Source organism: Alternaria ethzedia (assembly GCF_023757985.1).
Source record: "Alternaria ethzedia strain BMP 0044 chromosome Unknown scaffold_23, whole genome shotgun sequence".
NCBI classification, from domain to species: Eukaryota; Fungi; Ascomycota; class Dothideomycetes; order Pleosporales; family Pleosporaceae; genus Alternaria; species Alternaria ethzedia.
Window position 1 is genome coordinate 386006 of NW_026056216.1, and position 14018 is coordinate 400023.

Consider the following 14018-nt stretch of genomic DNA (forward strand, 5'->3'; position numbering starts at 1 on the left):
CAACTATGCTTCACAGGTAACCACGTGCGACAAAGAATATTGATGAAAGTGAGGTAAATGTTGGACAGATTCTGGAGATGGCAACCATACCTAGGTAGCCTTCTTCGGATATCGTGAAGTTTGGTGGTTCAGGGTCCAAGCACGCGTGTCGCGTACGCGACATCGGCGCTAATTTCGGTGATGATGACGTCATCATTCTTCACAACACCACTCGGGCTGCAACCACAACCGCGCATCTCAAGTTACCTTCGGGGATATACTTCCAAGACCGCGCATCTGACAACTACATTGAGGCCTCAGGATGCTCGTCATAAGCGGGTGTCGTTGCCTCCTTCCCAGCGAAGCGTGGACTTCGAAGACGCCTGACAGCGACGAAGACCGCTTACAACGCTCACGACATCTCACGATGCATGAGATGAATTCAATCTTGTCACGGCCCGCATCGGCTGTGCAGAAAATTTCTGCACGCAAATTCACTATGGCGATATCGAGCCGCTATGACCAAAGGTTCTTGGAATTCATCGACATTGCTCGTCCTCTTACACATGCCCCCAGTCTTCCAGTACGCACTTGTGTATTGATCATGACCTTTTTGCCTCTCATCAACTCACCAAAGTCAGAAATTTAGACCATCAGATTGGAAGTCACTGCGCGTGAAAGCTCGTCGCAAAGGAAACCAACGGTAGAGCACCCCGCCGATCACTTTTCCCACCGACCGCCATCAACCCTATCTTTTCGACTAGGAGGTCTCGCACTCCTGCATCGGAATTTGCTATTACCGATAGGAAAATCAATGATATGGGAAGTGAGAGCAGCGTCCCGGCAGCTAGGTCTTGTGACAAAGAACCGAAGCAAGCAGCTAAGAAGCATGAGCCCGGCAACAGTGAAACAGATTTGCCTGGTGCAAACTTCAGGGAACCCAAACCGAAGCGACACAAGACTACCAAGGCCAAGACAGTCATAAAATCACCCACTGAGCGCATACCGAATTCCGTGAACAGTCGTGCGCCACAAGGTCAAGGCACTCAACAAACTGTCGATCACCTCCGGGATAAACACTTCCAGCCCCAAATGCGTGAGAAGGGAGGACGCAATGGAAAGAAGGACAGCACCACCGAGACTCCAACAAGACGTTCGCATCGGAAGAAGGCTGGTCAACCAGCAGCTGGACCAACTACTCCTATGGTAAAGAGCGTAAACAAATACGGCTTTGAAGTATGGGTCCCGGCTACCGGATCGAACAGCCTTACAGCGAGCCAGAGTGCGAAAGAGGAGACTGCAAAACCTCCTTCTCTTCAGGAAGACGACATCTCCGATGATGTTTTGGTCGAACACACCCCCGATTCCGCGGTAGCTGATCCAGGCAAAGAGACCACCGGAGAAGCAATACCTCAAGGGCACGCCGGTGACAACAGAAAGCACGAACCGGTCAGTGATTTCGTTAGGAGCTGCGGGGAAGGGGACCTAGTGGCGATGGAGGACGTTGTCGACACCAGCTTCATTCTAGAACGGCTCAAGACTTATGATAGACGAGTGTCGACCGAAAAGGACACGGATGCGCACGATGCTGGTGACCGGGAAAAGCAGCCAGTATCCGACCAAGACGTTCAAATGATGGATTTCGATGACTCGCAAGCTAGTGTCACTGCTTCTGGGTTTGGTCATGACGACGCCAATCCCCAAGTCAATCACCATGCTTCACCAGGCTTGATACCAGAAGAGGAAGGTATCGCTGCTGAGATCAATAGCCCCCTGGCAGCTGACCTCACAGTTGGAAGAACAACACCTGGCCCCTTGTACTGGCGTGCAGCCGACAAACGCACGGAAACTGGTGTCCACTTCTTCAACATGCCTTTCGAGGACTTGCGTGAGATGACGCGACTTCAGGCTCTCGAGCGAGCGCGTCCGCAGTCATCCGCTGAACTTCGTGCTTTGCTGGTTTCCGCGACTACCAGTAGCGAATCCAGTCCCGAAGAATACGCCCTGGCTGATGCCAGAGTCAAGCTCCAAGCATGTCGCAATGCGTTGTATGGCGTTCGACTAAGGGAGCGTATGGCTACGATGCGGATGGCAGCCGCTCGCGCGACGCAACAGCCGCGTAATCTTGTTGCACAGCTTGAGGTCATCACCGAAGAGGCACGGAAGGAGCTTCTCGCTGCTCAAGATGCGTTTGATGAGGACTTTCGGAATGTTGCTGTCGCTAAACAAGCCCTCAAGAATGTCACAGGTAAGCCTGTGCCAGATCTTCAGGACTCAGAGACGGAAGCGGATGCTTTGAGAAGGGAGAAGATGGTCAGTGAGATCAATGGGGCGATTGCAGAGTATGAAGCGCAGGTGAAAGCGCAGCACGGTATTAGTTGAGGCGCACTTTGGGTAAGATGTTTAGCAAAAGGAGTTGGATGACGGGTCTGTATTGCAATGTGTAGTGGAGGCATATAACGGAGACGTGTAATGATTGAGTAAACTTCTAGGGGGGCGACAAGCGACCCGAATTCATGTGATGTCAAATGCGATAATGATATCGCTAGTTTGACTTATATAGTGCTGCCTGAATGTATGTGGGTAAATCACTTATTGATCCCATCCTTTGCAGGAGTTGGATTAATGATTGGTACTGTGTATAGTTCTTTCAATGTTTCCTCTCTTTCTGGAGGTCGCGAGTGAGAGCGCAAGCGAAAGTGAGACAAAACAAAACAACTCTGCGCGCAAACGCCCACCAGGCGACCATCAATAACGTCGCATCACTAGGACTTTCGTAACAAAACCTCGAACCATCAATATACCAAGAACAGTATGCGCAAAGAAGGCACCAAAATGCAAAGCGACACGCCAGACCCCCAGCAATTCTTCACACCCGCGCCTACCCCACCGATCAACACCACCGCGCCTGAGACAAATGCGATGCAGACTCCCAAGACATACAGACGGAAGAGGCCACCCACGACGTCGAGCAGTCTTACCGTCTTTGAACCTCGGCTCTTCGCTGTCATGCCCGAAACCGCAGCCAGCGAGCTCATCAACACTATGCGCTTGATTCTCACCAGAGGCGGCCAGAAGAAGCACTTGCTGGCACTGTGGACGCAGAGAATCAAAGATATTCTCGAGAGGCTAGGGAACCGCGAGTTGATCAGGGTGTATAACGAGTTTGCGACTGCGCATGATCAACGGGAAGAGAGGTTGTCGTACAAGCTGCCTTTGGTCGAAGAATTGGCAGAGGAGAAAGAAGAGGCGGAGAAGGTCGATGAAGCGCACGACGATATAGGAAGCCATGATGCGCCTAATAAGGTTGTGGAGGAGGATACTGTCGCCAACGACGCACTGCAAACGAAAATCAGATTCGAGGTCGCACAAACCCCGGATGTCGACATGGAAGACCTACCTTTGGCAAAAGCCCTCCCACCTGTCACGATCGAACATGCCAACCCAAAGACAGCACTTTCGCCTCCAACCTCATCGCCGGTACCACCACCTGCTCCAATCACTTCTGCAGGTGTCGCATGCGAAAGGCATACCCCCGGTACCTGCACAGTTGTACGAATCCATGGTTTCGAAGCTTTTCCCATGACAAAGATCCAAGAAGTCCAAGCCGACTATTATCGAAGCGCCATCATCGTTGCCATGTGCGTACACCGCGACAACAACAACAACCAGGTCACCCAAGTAGCAGCTAGTATGGATAACGGGCCAGTCGAATTCCTCCTCATCAACGACCCGCGCATCATTGCATTCCTCGGTTTCCGCCAGCCACCATACGATCCCATCTGCCTCCAACCAAATCCTCGCCTAGATGAGACATACCAGATTCATATGCACCCCGGTCTAGCATCGCGGGATCCGAAGGCCTGGCGAGTTGGCGAGTTGGTATCGGCGCGCCATGCGTATCTATACTGGCTGGATAGCAGGCAGACCGCAGATCCGAAAGCTCCGCCCACTATCGCGGAAGCCAAGATCCTGGCGCCTAAGATAGGTCGCCGGGCTAAGAATGTGTGGGAAGAGATTGAGAGGTGTTGGAATCTGGAGCAGGGTAGTAGTGGGAAGCGTTACCGAGAGAACAGGATGGAGTATCTCGGCGAGGACCCAAAGTACCCTGAAGGAGAAGAGAGGAGATCGCGGAGGAGTATGTGGGTGTAGGCGGAGGAGATGTGCTTGTATCTTTGACTCAGTCGGATTGCGATAGAAGCTTCAGGAAGCAATCCAACTGCTTGACACTCCAGGCATGTCCTGAGTAGGTATGCGTAGTCTCTGAGGCCACCTCAACACAGTGAGCGTGATGACCGACCGTTTGTCGCGAGGGTAGTGCAGGCGCATATCGACATCACTATCATGTAGTGATAGATCTTTCCAACACCTTGATACATAATGAATCCGCGAGTGTACAGTAACAAATCTGGTTCCTGGTAAAAAGGTCCATAAAAAATAGGTGCAACTCACTCTGCCACGGGGTATTAATGGGTGCATCGAACCCTAACATCACACTATATTGTCGTGTAACTCAGCTAAGTTACTTTAATATGAATTGATTATCCGGACATACTGTCGATGCTCCAGTGCGTGGTGGTCGATACCAGGAGGTTGCGTTAGGGAACCACGGGGTTCCGTTGGGAAGCTTATGCTATGACGCACATTGATTACTCAGCACAAACCCAGCCTCCGAACAGCGACTGCAAACTTCAGTACTACACGTCGGCCAACAAACGTCAACGATTGCCCGATGCCACAATTCTGCGAGCTCTGATGTCTTACTGAAGTCACCCCACGATACAGATACAGTTTTCCTCAGTCCTCTCCTTCCATGGCAGCGAGACCATACCCACCGAGATAACGCGACGACGACGCGTCCCCCCGCGCACCGACGAACGAAAGCCAGCTAGGCTCCCCCCGATCAATACTCCATGATGCTGCACAGAATACCTGCTACAATCAACGAATGATCATAGATCAAACCCGGCATCTACGTACCTACCTAGGTATGGTTGAACCGACATGCGGTAGTATTGTGTCTACAGATCTTCGGCACCATCATCCATTTGGTCGTCCTCTATAGGCACAGCAGCTTCTGGGGCAACACTTGCTGGAGCTGTTTCGTCTGGGGCGGCAGTCCCCGAGGCTTCCGTTGGCGGTGATACGGGGGCGGGCAGGCCACCTGGAAAGGAGCCTGTCACGTAGGATTCGTGGAAAAGATCACCGTCATCGTCCGATTCCGCATCCGAGCCTGAGCCCGAGTCATCTTCATCAGGCTCTTCTTCAGGATCTGCCCACGGCCGTTGCGCTTCCTCGATAATTGGCACCGCCATCGACCGGACCTCATGGACACCTCTTAGATGCGCATCAGGAGCCAGGATCTTGCCTATATTTCCTTGGTTGGATGTTTCCAGAACTTCCACGGGCTCTGCAGATTTCGATGCCTCCGGCTCCATCTCACCCTTGCCCTCATCTTCTCTGCACAGACGAAGGTCTTCGAACGTCATTGGTTCATATGGCACTCGTATCCCAATCCTAGGCCATATGGGCCGCGCTGGGGCCTCATCCTTGGGTGTGCTCTGGAACATCAGTCCATAGTGGTCGTATAGCCTAGAGCGGTATACAGGCATACCGAGTGCCGGCACGTATCCATCCGGACCCCCTTCGGTCACGTCTTTGGGTGCATCTATCCCCTGGATGGGCCACTTTACAGGTTCTTCAGGCCGCGTCGGTCGCTCTGAGTATGGTATCCAACACTCGTTCAAAGCGTGGGGCCAGAATGCTCGGCATCTATTGGGATTCAGAAGACATATTTTTCTGCGAGACCTTGGCTCTAGAGCGACAGCTCGCGTATCCGTCTCGGGGAAGCCCATGGGCATGGTCGCATCTGGAATTTCCTCTAACACTGGAGATTGAGGGGGCGAGTTGACAGGTGAGGCGTGCTGTAGCTTTCGGTATGTGTGTCGTTCGCGGCGACCGGTCGTTTCCTCCGCCCACTCGGTGGTGACGAACTTGCGTTGGCCCAATCTGAATGGTTTCGAGTCTCTCCAGAACTCTCTGGCCGGGTATGGGTAATTGATGGTCGCTTTGCCAGCTTTTCGGCTTTCGCCTACTGGCTTCTCGAGTATGGTCTCGTCGTTAGTCGACTCACCACCTGCTGAGGGCTTTCCGGATGACTGCGAGGCGGAACCGGGCTTGCTTGTTCCTTTCCCGCGCGCATTCTTCTCTTTTCGGAGACGATGTTGACCCTCTCCGATGTTAGCTTCGCCACTCTTTGCTCTAGTGCCGATAGGATCGCGCGAGTGTTCACCAGTAGGCTGATCACCGGAAGCCTGTGGTGCATCCACCTGGCTGCCGTCTTCGCTTCCACTATCAGGATATACCAAGTCTTCCGGATCGTCTCTGACTGCGCTTGTCTCAGGGTGCCAGCCCGATTTCACCGGCCCGAGCAAGTCATACGAAGTCAGCCAGTCCCATGAGCTCTCCCGTGCAGATACGAACAGGCCCTGTTCCGTCCGAATTTGTCCCCACCTGTCTTCAATGATGGTTCCACTGGCCTTCGTTACTTCCCGTACATTCGAAGTGTTAGGCCTATCGTTCTTATACTGTGAGACTTCCTCCTGGCGTCTTTCCTCATGCGAGGTGTATTGGAGATTCTCCGTTTCGGTATCTACTTTACTGTCCACCTTTGCCCGCTTTGTCTCAATGGCTGCCTCATCTAGCTCAAAGCGGTGCGGTACCTCATCTGGAATATCGCTGTCATCGTCGTCTCCCCCTGAGCGACGCAAGCCAACAAGTCGACGCCTGTACATCGGTGTCCACAGGCGCAGTTCACCTGGTCCGACGCGAGGAATAGCTCCTGCACTGTTCCTCATATCCCGGATCTGGTTTCCCAGATGATCTTCGAAACCTTGTTTGTAGCTTTGACCGCCAATGGCTCTTGAGTCGTAAAGTTCAAGCAACGAATGCAGCCAGTCATAATAACCACCATCGGTGCCTCCCGTTTCGAGCTTGTATGTGAGCTTCCGCTTCAGTCGTTCCGCCTCCGCAAGCATTCTTTCGTCCGGATCCAGATATCGCCCCCTCCTTCGCCGATTGGAGGCCTCCTGATAGAAGAGCCAGTCTTCGAGTACTTGTTGCGCGGTGGTTGCCCAATCGTGGTTCTGTCGGCGTTCCACTCTGTCAAATCTCTTTTTATCTTTATCCTTCTTCACTTTCTTGTAGGCCTGTTGTGCGAGCACCATCGCCTTCTTGGCGTCTTTGGTCTGTTGTAATTGCCCACGACGATGACCAGTCTGCTGGTCTTCGAGATCTAGGGCATCTTGGTGCGCTTGAAATTTGGCGTTATATTCCGCTTCAATCGCTTCAAAATCGTAGTACGCAGCGTGATCCTTTTCCCAATCCTTTGCCTTCGCCGTCAGCTCTTGCCAGGATTCAAGGCTCTTTTTAATGGACTCCCATGTTTCGTGCAGCTTCTTCTTTTTCCCTGGCTCTGTAGTCACCAAAACCAGGCGTGGCATGTATTTATTTCGGGTCTCCGCTGCCCTAGCTATCTCGTCAGCTTTGCCAGTACCGTTCGTCTTTCCCCCTTTTTCTTTTTTGCCATCCTGTCCAGGACCACTGTTGCCACGCGGCTTCCTTTTAGCCATATTTTTGTAGGGAACTTTGCACTCGACGTGGGCTAATGCAGGATCGTTCAGCTGGACGTCGAAATCAAATGCATCAAATTGCGCAAGATCAGACCATGGCATCGCAAGGGGACGGGTTAATGGTAATTGTACCATCACGTTGACTGACAAAACAGTCCAAACAAAGAGCTATCGACCGTCTTCGGCGAAATCTGTGCCCCACCTTCAAACAAAGCCGCGCTCGTTAGGTACAGATGTCCGAAAAGGGCACATGCGCGCACTATCGCTTTAAACAAAGAGCTATGTATGCATGCCGACATCTGGTCGTGGTCACCCAGGCCCGAAGACTGCTCCTAACTGGCCCCTATGGTGGCTTGCTCCACCTGTTCTCTCTTATTCATCATGCCAGGTCTTCCGCTTAGGTCGTACGGTCTTCTTTGGAGGCGATACTCCAGCCATGATCGCATCCTGTCTCTCCCACTCTTCCTTCTGCACGTCGTACAACTCCCGTTCTCCGGCGCCCAACTGGTCACGATTCATCTTCTTCGCTAACCAGAGTGGAGGAATGTGCATATAGCCATCTACCTTATGGGTACCCTTGAACTCCTTGACGAGGTTGGGATCGCGACTGGAACCCAGATTGCCACTCTTCGCGGCGACTATGGTCCGTGCTGCAACCTCATCGTATGGAGAGTGCGAGTAGTCGTCTTCGTCAACCCATTTGTCAAGGGGCAGTATCCCTGCTGGCACGTGTGTCTTCTTTGCCAGTCCATCTGCGTCGGGACCTTCGTCGTCCTCCACCGACAACGCCTTGGATACAGCAGCTTCTTCGGAGGATTGCTCGTATTCATCGGAACCGTCATCAGAAGCGACAGGCTCGTCTACGGCTGGCACTTTCGCTAGATTCCTGTTGGTACGTGGCAGATGGCGTCGGAACGGGATTTGCTCAGGGTCGTTGGCGGGTGCGGCGATGCCGGATACATCGCCCACTCCTTGAGCGCCTGTATCGCCAGGGTTGTTCTTGCTGCCTTCCATGGGGTTTGCGAGCTCAAGAGGAGATGCCACGCCATGCTGTAGCCTCGAAGCTGGCTTCTTAAGGGTGCGCCGGGTGTTGGCTGTGCGCGTGTCTCCAGCAGTCTGTCTAGGACGGTTACGAGCACCAAGACCCTGAGCATTGTCGTTAGCAAGAGCCATGATCTTGTCGCACTCGGTCTCACTTACTTGTGTCGCAGTCTGCATGCCGCCAGTCGCAACTCCGTCCTTAGTCCGCAACTTCAACTTCACGATTAACGATGTCTTCGGTCGGTCGGTACGTGCCCGCTTGGTGTCAGATGGACTCACTGTGGCAGGACGCTTGCGCTTGCCCCCGCCGTCGACGGGACTAGAGACCGCCTCCGCCGTCGGATCGACCAACGGTACTGCCTCTGCCGCATCCCCATCTCCCGCCATACGCACATCTCCGTCTTGATCTCGATCCGCTGCTTCGCCGTCGATCGGGGTAGCTTCATCTTCTTGAGCGCTGGCCTTGGTCATCACAGGCCTCACCGTGGTCGTCTCTTTCTTCTGTTCTAATTCAGACCTTGCTGCTGCGTTTGCGCTACGCTTCTTCTCTTGCTCTGCCTTCTTTTCCTCTTCCTCCAGCTTCTTATTTAGCTTCGCGATCTCCTTCTGCCTATTCACCTCTTCTTTCAACTTAGCCTTCTGTGCGGCGGTCACTTTGTCCTCGATATCAGGGTCGCTCAGAGACAGCGGATAGTTTCTGTTATCAAAGTCCAGAAAGATCCCCACAAGTGCATCCTTCGATATACCGTTGAAATTTGTAAGTGTGTCGTCGGCTTTCTTGAGCGTCGGTCGAAGGGCTGGCTTATTGCCCGAACTGATGTTCACCGGCCAATTCTCGTAGTCGTCCGCCATCGTGTGCAGTATCGCGCGCTGCCGGCTGTCTTTCTGTAGGCGCTGTCTTGGTGCGGTGGGGTCGTGCGGTCGGAGCGAGATGGGCTGCGGAGGTGTGCGCCAAGGATCGTGACTGGGGTCGCGTCGTATGCGGAACGGCACGCGAGTCGCGCCAATGATACGCTTACGATGGAAGTTGCCGAGCCTGTATCCCAGGGTGAGTGACCATGCTGCGAGCAAACCCTGGAGGTGAAGCGTCCCTCACGTGCGATGTCCCGCTCTGACCCTACACAGCGCAACCCTAACCGGATTGGGGGTACGTCATCAATCAATGTTCGACAACAGTATGTTCGACCACAGTGTGAGCCACGAAAGCTTCTGCTCTGTATAAGCTTCCAAACGACCAGCAGCGTCGCGGAACACTGCGGCAGTCAGATACAACAGGACTTGAGCTTTACTCGGCTCTTGGCGTAGTCCATGTCTCGAACTAATTGCTCAGACTTTGAAAATTGCGATGTCTCTTATTTAATAAGAAGTACCTTTTGTGTATATAGTAGTTATGTATTTTAGAAGTTATAAGTAGCTTATCTTACCCTGCGTTATTACAGTACTATAGATAGAATAGAAGGGAACTAGAATATTAAGTTGCATACTGTAGTAAGTTAACAGTTAAGGAATATATAAGTTGCTTTCGCGACTCACACCAAACTGATTGCTCAAAGCAAAGCGCGCGCTATGAAGAAGCACAACGTGCTGAAATTGTGAGAACTATACTAAGTTTGGTCTATTCTAGCAGACTGCGAGATCGAGCGCGAGAAGAGCATCGCATGCATCTCCATGCCATGCACCGGCTGTGACCCCAGTCCAAGCTTGCACCTACACGCCCACGCTCCTTCTTGTCGTCCTTTTCGCCAAATATCGAAAAGATAAGCGAAGGGTTCTACTTCTTGCTCTTACGTTTTGGCTGCGTCTTCTTCTTTTTCTTAGATTTAGATGTCTTCTTGCCACCATTACGCTATTTCCGGCTTTCACGGTCGACGTAGAGAGGCCTTGCTGGCGGCTTTCCCCTTCCCGGTTGACGCGGGAGAGTTCTCTTCGGATACGTCAGTATCTACTTGTTCGCCATTCTTATTCTGCTCATCGAGTTCTTTTTTATATTCATTCGACCAACCTTCACCCAGTTCAGTAATCCTTTTCTCAAGACGATTTGCGACACTCCGATCCTTCAGGATATAGTGATGAATAGTACCAGGTTGTTTCGGGTTGTCGTCATAATCATTAGCACGCTTGTGGAGCTCCGTAACATACTGAGCACTCTGAGCTTGCTCTCGATACTTCAAAGCTGTACGGACTTGTGGGCGATTGTATTGCGTGTAGTCATGTTTTTTCGCTTTCTTTCTTGGCGATTGAGGTCGAGGTTCGGACCCAGTTGGCGGCCCACCAGCAGGGTTGGCTGGTGCTCCTGGATCATTGGTGTCTTTCTTTTCCCCCTTTTCACTATTGCCATCATCATCACTACCGCCATCATCATCATCACCACCACCGCCACCACGGGGACAACCTGCTAAACCACTGCACTCGCGGTAACTGATTGCAAACAAGTCGTTCTCATCGTCACTAGAGTCGCTGTCATCATCTGGCATCTCCTCCTCGATCAGTTCGTCGTAAAGCCCATCCGGTGCTTCGCGTTCGTGCAAGGTCTTCCAGTCGTCCCATGTCTCGCCCGCTGCAATGAACAGACCACTCTTCAGTCGCGTCCTGCCAAGATCTTTGGATGTTGATAATGCGTCCTTAACATGGCTATCTATCGGTAGTCCTTCCGAGAGCCCCGTCTCGCGTGCCCGTCGTTCGGAGTGAGATTCGCTCATCTTGGGATCTTTGTTCTTGTCTTCCACCTCCTTTCTTTTCTTCTCGATTGCGTCGGTGTCGAGTAATAAGTTGTAAGGTTCGATTGACACCCCTCCAAACTCTTCTCCTAGACCCACCGGGAATCTTTCCGCCCTTGGAGTACGCATACGTAGCTGATCGGGCAGCATGCTCTGCCAATGTAGATTCTGGAGCATACCTACTCCGTTATTTTCGAAGTCCTTCAGGTACTTCCTTAGTTTTTTGTCGTACGTTTTGTCATCCGTCAGTCTTGCAGGAGCATGGCCTTTCGCAAAAGCTAGTTTCGCTCTGTCCTTGACGGCGGCATCGATGTCTTCGCGGTATTGCTTCCTGTACTCTGGTGTTTGATAGTAGAGATAGTCTTCATACGATATGGTGGCCTTTAAGCGTGTCTGTTGATTCTCTCGTGAGCCCGAGTCTTCTGCCGCCTTTCTTATTTTCTGAAGTTCGTTTTGAAGAGACTTTTGCTTGTCGTTAATTTTCTGTTGTATCTCATTGGTTGGTACTGCTGAGCTTCCTGCCGCAGCGGGCCTGTTGATTGGAGACGAGGGTGGTTGGACGGTGTCGTCGTTGCGGGCTGTGGTCTTTAACTTGGATCGGCTTCGTAACCCTGGCCGTCTCTCATTGGGTGGACTTTGCGAGTTGTCATCGGCATCATTGGCATCATTGCCACGGCCTTTCGGTGGCATCACTGAAGCTGACTGTCGGCTTGCACGAGAAGATCTTTTTGTGGCAAAGGAGGTGATGTTCGCAATCAATTTTGTATGAAGACGCAATCCATTGCTGATACAGCCGCCGAACATAAGAACGGTTTCCTAATTCTTTGTCCCGAAATGTGGAACTCAGAGACAAAGAGAAAGTCAGTACATCCAAAGAAGTGCATGGCTTTTCGTCGCGCCCTATATACCTCTCGCAAGACAAAGAAATCCCAAGCCTCAACGTTTGAGGACATCTTCTCGATGTCCTGTTCATGACAAGTGATGTGGTGATGCTCCTCCGTCAATCTACATCTCCACTACGCGTCCTTCCTTCCTGGCCTCATCAACGAGCCTCTCCCTTAACTCCCGCATGCCTAGCTGATCAGTCGGCACTGGCTCAACCCCTTCCTGCATCTGGCCATGCATCGGGACCAGAACCGTCTTATGCATGACGCGAAAGGTCTCGGCGAGTTCAGGGTCGGAGTAGCCACCAAGCCGCCGTGCATTGTGCAACTTTTGCTCCTCCTCTTTTTCCTCGAGGCGTTTGTCCTCCGCGACCTGTTCGGCAGTCCTCCTCTTTCGGGCTGGAATAGACGCAGCAGTAGTAGTAGTAGTGTTCTTTTTGCCGTTGCCGCGCCCACCCGCTTGGCTTCTAGTGCCATGTCGCCTTGGAGCTGGCACTTGCACCTCTTCAACCTCAGCCTCGAGCCTCTTGTCGTCTTCTTCGCGCTTGTGGGTCAATGCATCGTCCGTACTATTGCCTTTGTCTTCCCCAAACTCCCTCAGCGACAGTGCAGCCATGCCCCTGTCTGCTTCGAGGTACGTCTTGGCGGCAAGTGACTGACCGTTTCGAGGCTTGCGTAGACGCGTTCGCGCCTGAGCCGGTGTTCGAGTTGATGTGCTGCCCTCGATAGCAGTTTGTGGGAGGGAATCGCCGCCATCTGATTCGCTTCGGTCCTTCGTTGCGACGTCGGGGTCCTCTGGAGGATCGTTGGCATTGTTCCGGGGCTTCTTGGATGCTGTGACTTTGGTCGGCACAGCCTTGCGCTTCTTCGACTCCGCTGGCTCCGTTTCGGCCTTCTTCTGCGTTGGAACAACCCTCTTAGGGATGGCGGGTTTAGTGGCCTTGTCCGAGCGCGGTAGCAGAGCCGCTATAAGCGGGACGTTTTGTAAATCCCAGTCTGTCAGTAGGTCGACTAGATTACCCTTCTTTATTCCTTCTTGATGGAGGTTGTGCATGCCAGCTGCGAGAGCCATTGGCCGCAAGTGGTCGTTGATCGCGTATTTGGCGTAATCAATTGGCTCGAGGTCTTTAGCATCCGCTTTCGCTGTCGACGGGTCGTGCTGATCCAGGATCTGAATGGCGCGTTCAACGTCGTCTGGTAGGATCTTTGGAGGTACCACCATTTTGTGCCGCTGAAGGACGACGTGGGCTCTCAGCGCAGAGGTCTGCTCAGTCGTCGCCCAAGGGGGGTGGTTCTTGCTGCTGGCTGGGGCCATGGCGTCTGTGAAGTTTTGTTCAGCGCATGCAACGGGTGTCTTTGGATGCGGATACGGCGCTCGGAGGTGCGTACAAGCGAAGTGTGAGCGCACAGCGTAGGGGGCGCTGTGCAGCGGTCGTGTTCGGAGGCGTCGAGAAGATGTCGAGATTGAGATCAAGCGTAAGCAGCGGCATTAATCAGTGCCAAGCTGATGGGTGACCTCTACGCCGGTCTCGTCAACGGTTAGCTCCGATACATCTCCAGAACCGTGCGGTGGTTCGGCGTGCTGACATAAACAAGGAAGGGGTGTCCACCACGTCCTACTCGCATAGAGCATGACCTACCAGAGCATTCGTTCACCATCGTCCCAGCCGCGGCCCTCCCGAATCACTCAACTTCACAGTCATTGCAACTCGGACTGCCCATTACTCCGACCGCAAATCACACCACCAGCGCAACTGCTCCACCCC

The 14018-nt window shown here is 52.8% G+C and overlaps 6 protein-coding genes across 6 annotated transcripts; 2 read left to right on the forward strand and 4 right to left on the reverse strand.

Moving 5' to 3' along the window:
• Positions 1–798: 798 nt before the first annotated feature.
• J4E87_007966 (uncharacterized protein) lies at positions 799–2361 on the forward strand (the record flags this gene model as incomplete). Its single annotated transcript, XM_049379559.1, has 1 exon — positions 799–2361. One exon carries the CDS (start codon positions 799–801, stop codon positions 2359–2361), a length of 1563 nt encoding a protein of 520 aa, XP_049230787.1.
• Positions 2362–2793: 432 nt separating this feature from the next.
• J4E87_007967 (uncharacterized protein) lies at positions 2794–4131 on the forward strand (the record flags this gene model as incomplete). Its single annotated transcript, XM_049379560.1, has 1 exon — positions 2794–4131. One exon carries the CDS (start codon positions 2794–2796, stop codon positions 4129–4131), a length of 1338 nt encoding a protein of 445 aa, XP_049230788.1.
• An 869-nt stretch (positions 4132–5000) lies between these two features.
• J4E87_007968 (uncharacterized protein) lies at positions 5001–7481 on the reverse strand (the record flags this gene model as incomplete). Its single annotated transcript, XM_049379561.1, has 1 exon — positions 5001–7481. The coding sequence occupies one exon, from the start codon at positions 7479–7481 to the stop codon at positions 5001–5003; it is 2481 nt and encodes an 826-aa protein (XP_049230789.1).
• A 501-nt stretch (positions 7482–7982) lies between these two features.
• On the reverse strand, positions 7983–9503 carry J4E87_007969 (uncharacterized protein; the record flags this gene model as incomplete). The annotated part of the gene is made up of 1 exon (XM_049379562.1): positions 7983–9503. The coding sequence occupies one exon, from the start codon at positions 9501–9503 to the stop codon at positions 7983–7985; it is 1521 nt and encodes a 506-aa protein (XP_049230790.1).
• Positions 9504–10510: 1007 nt separating this feature from the next.
• J4E87_007970 (uncharacterized protein) lies at positions 10511–12058 on the reverse strand (the record flags this gene model as incomplete). Its single annotated transcript, XM_049379563.1, has 1 exon — positions 10511–12058. One exon carries the CDS (start codon positions 12056–12058, stop codon positions 10511–10513), a length of 1548 nt encoding a protein of 515 aa, XP_049230791.1.
• Positions 12059–12373: 315 nt separating this feature from the next.
• On the reverse strand, positions 12374–13567 carry J4E87_007971 (uncharacterized protein; the record flags this gene model as incomplete). The annotated part of the gene is made up of 1 exon (XM_049379564.1): positions 12374–13567. The coding sequence occupies one exon, from the start codon at positions 13565–13567 to the stop codon at positions 12374–12376; it is 1194 nt and encodes a 397-aa protein (XP_049230792.1).
• Between the last annotated feature and the right edge of the window lie 451 nt (positions 13568–14018).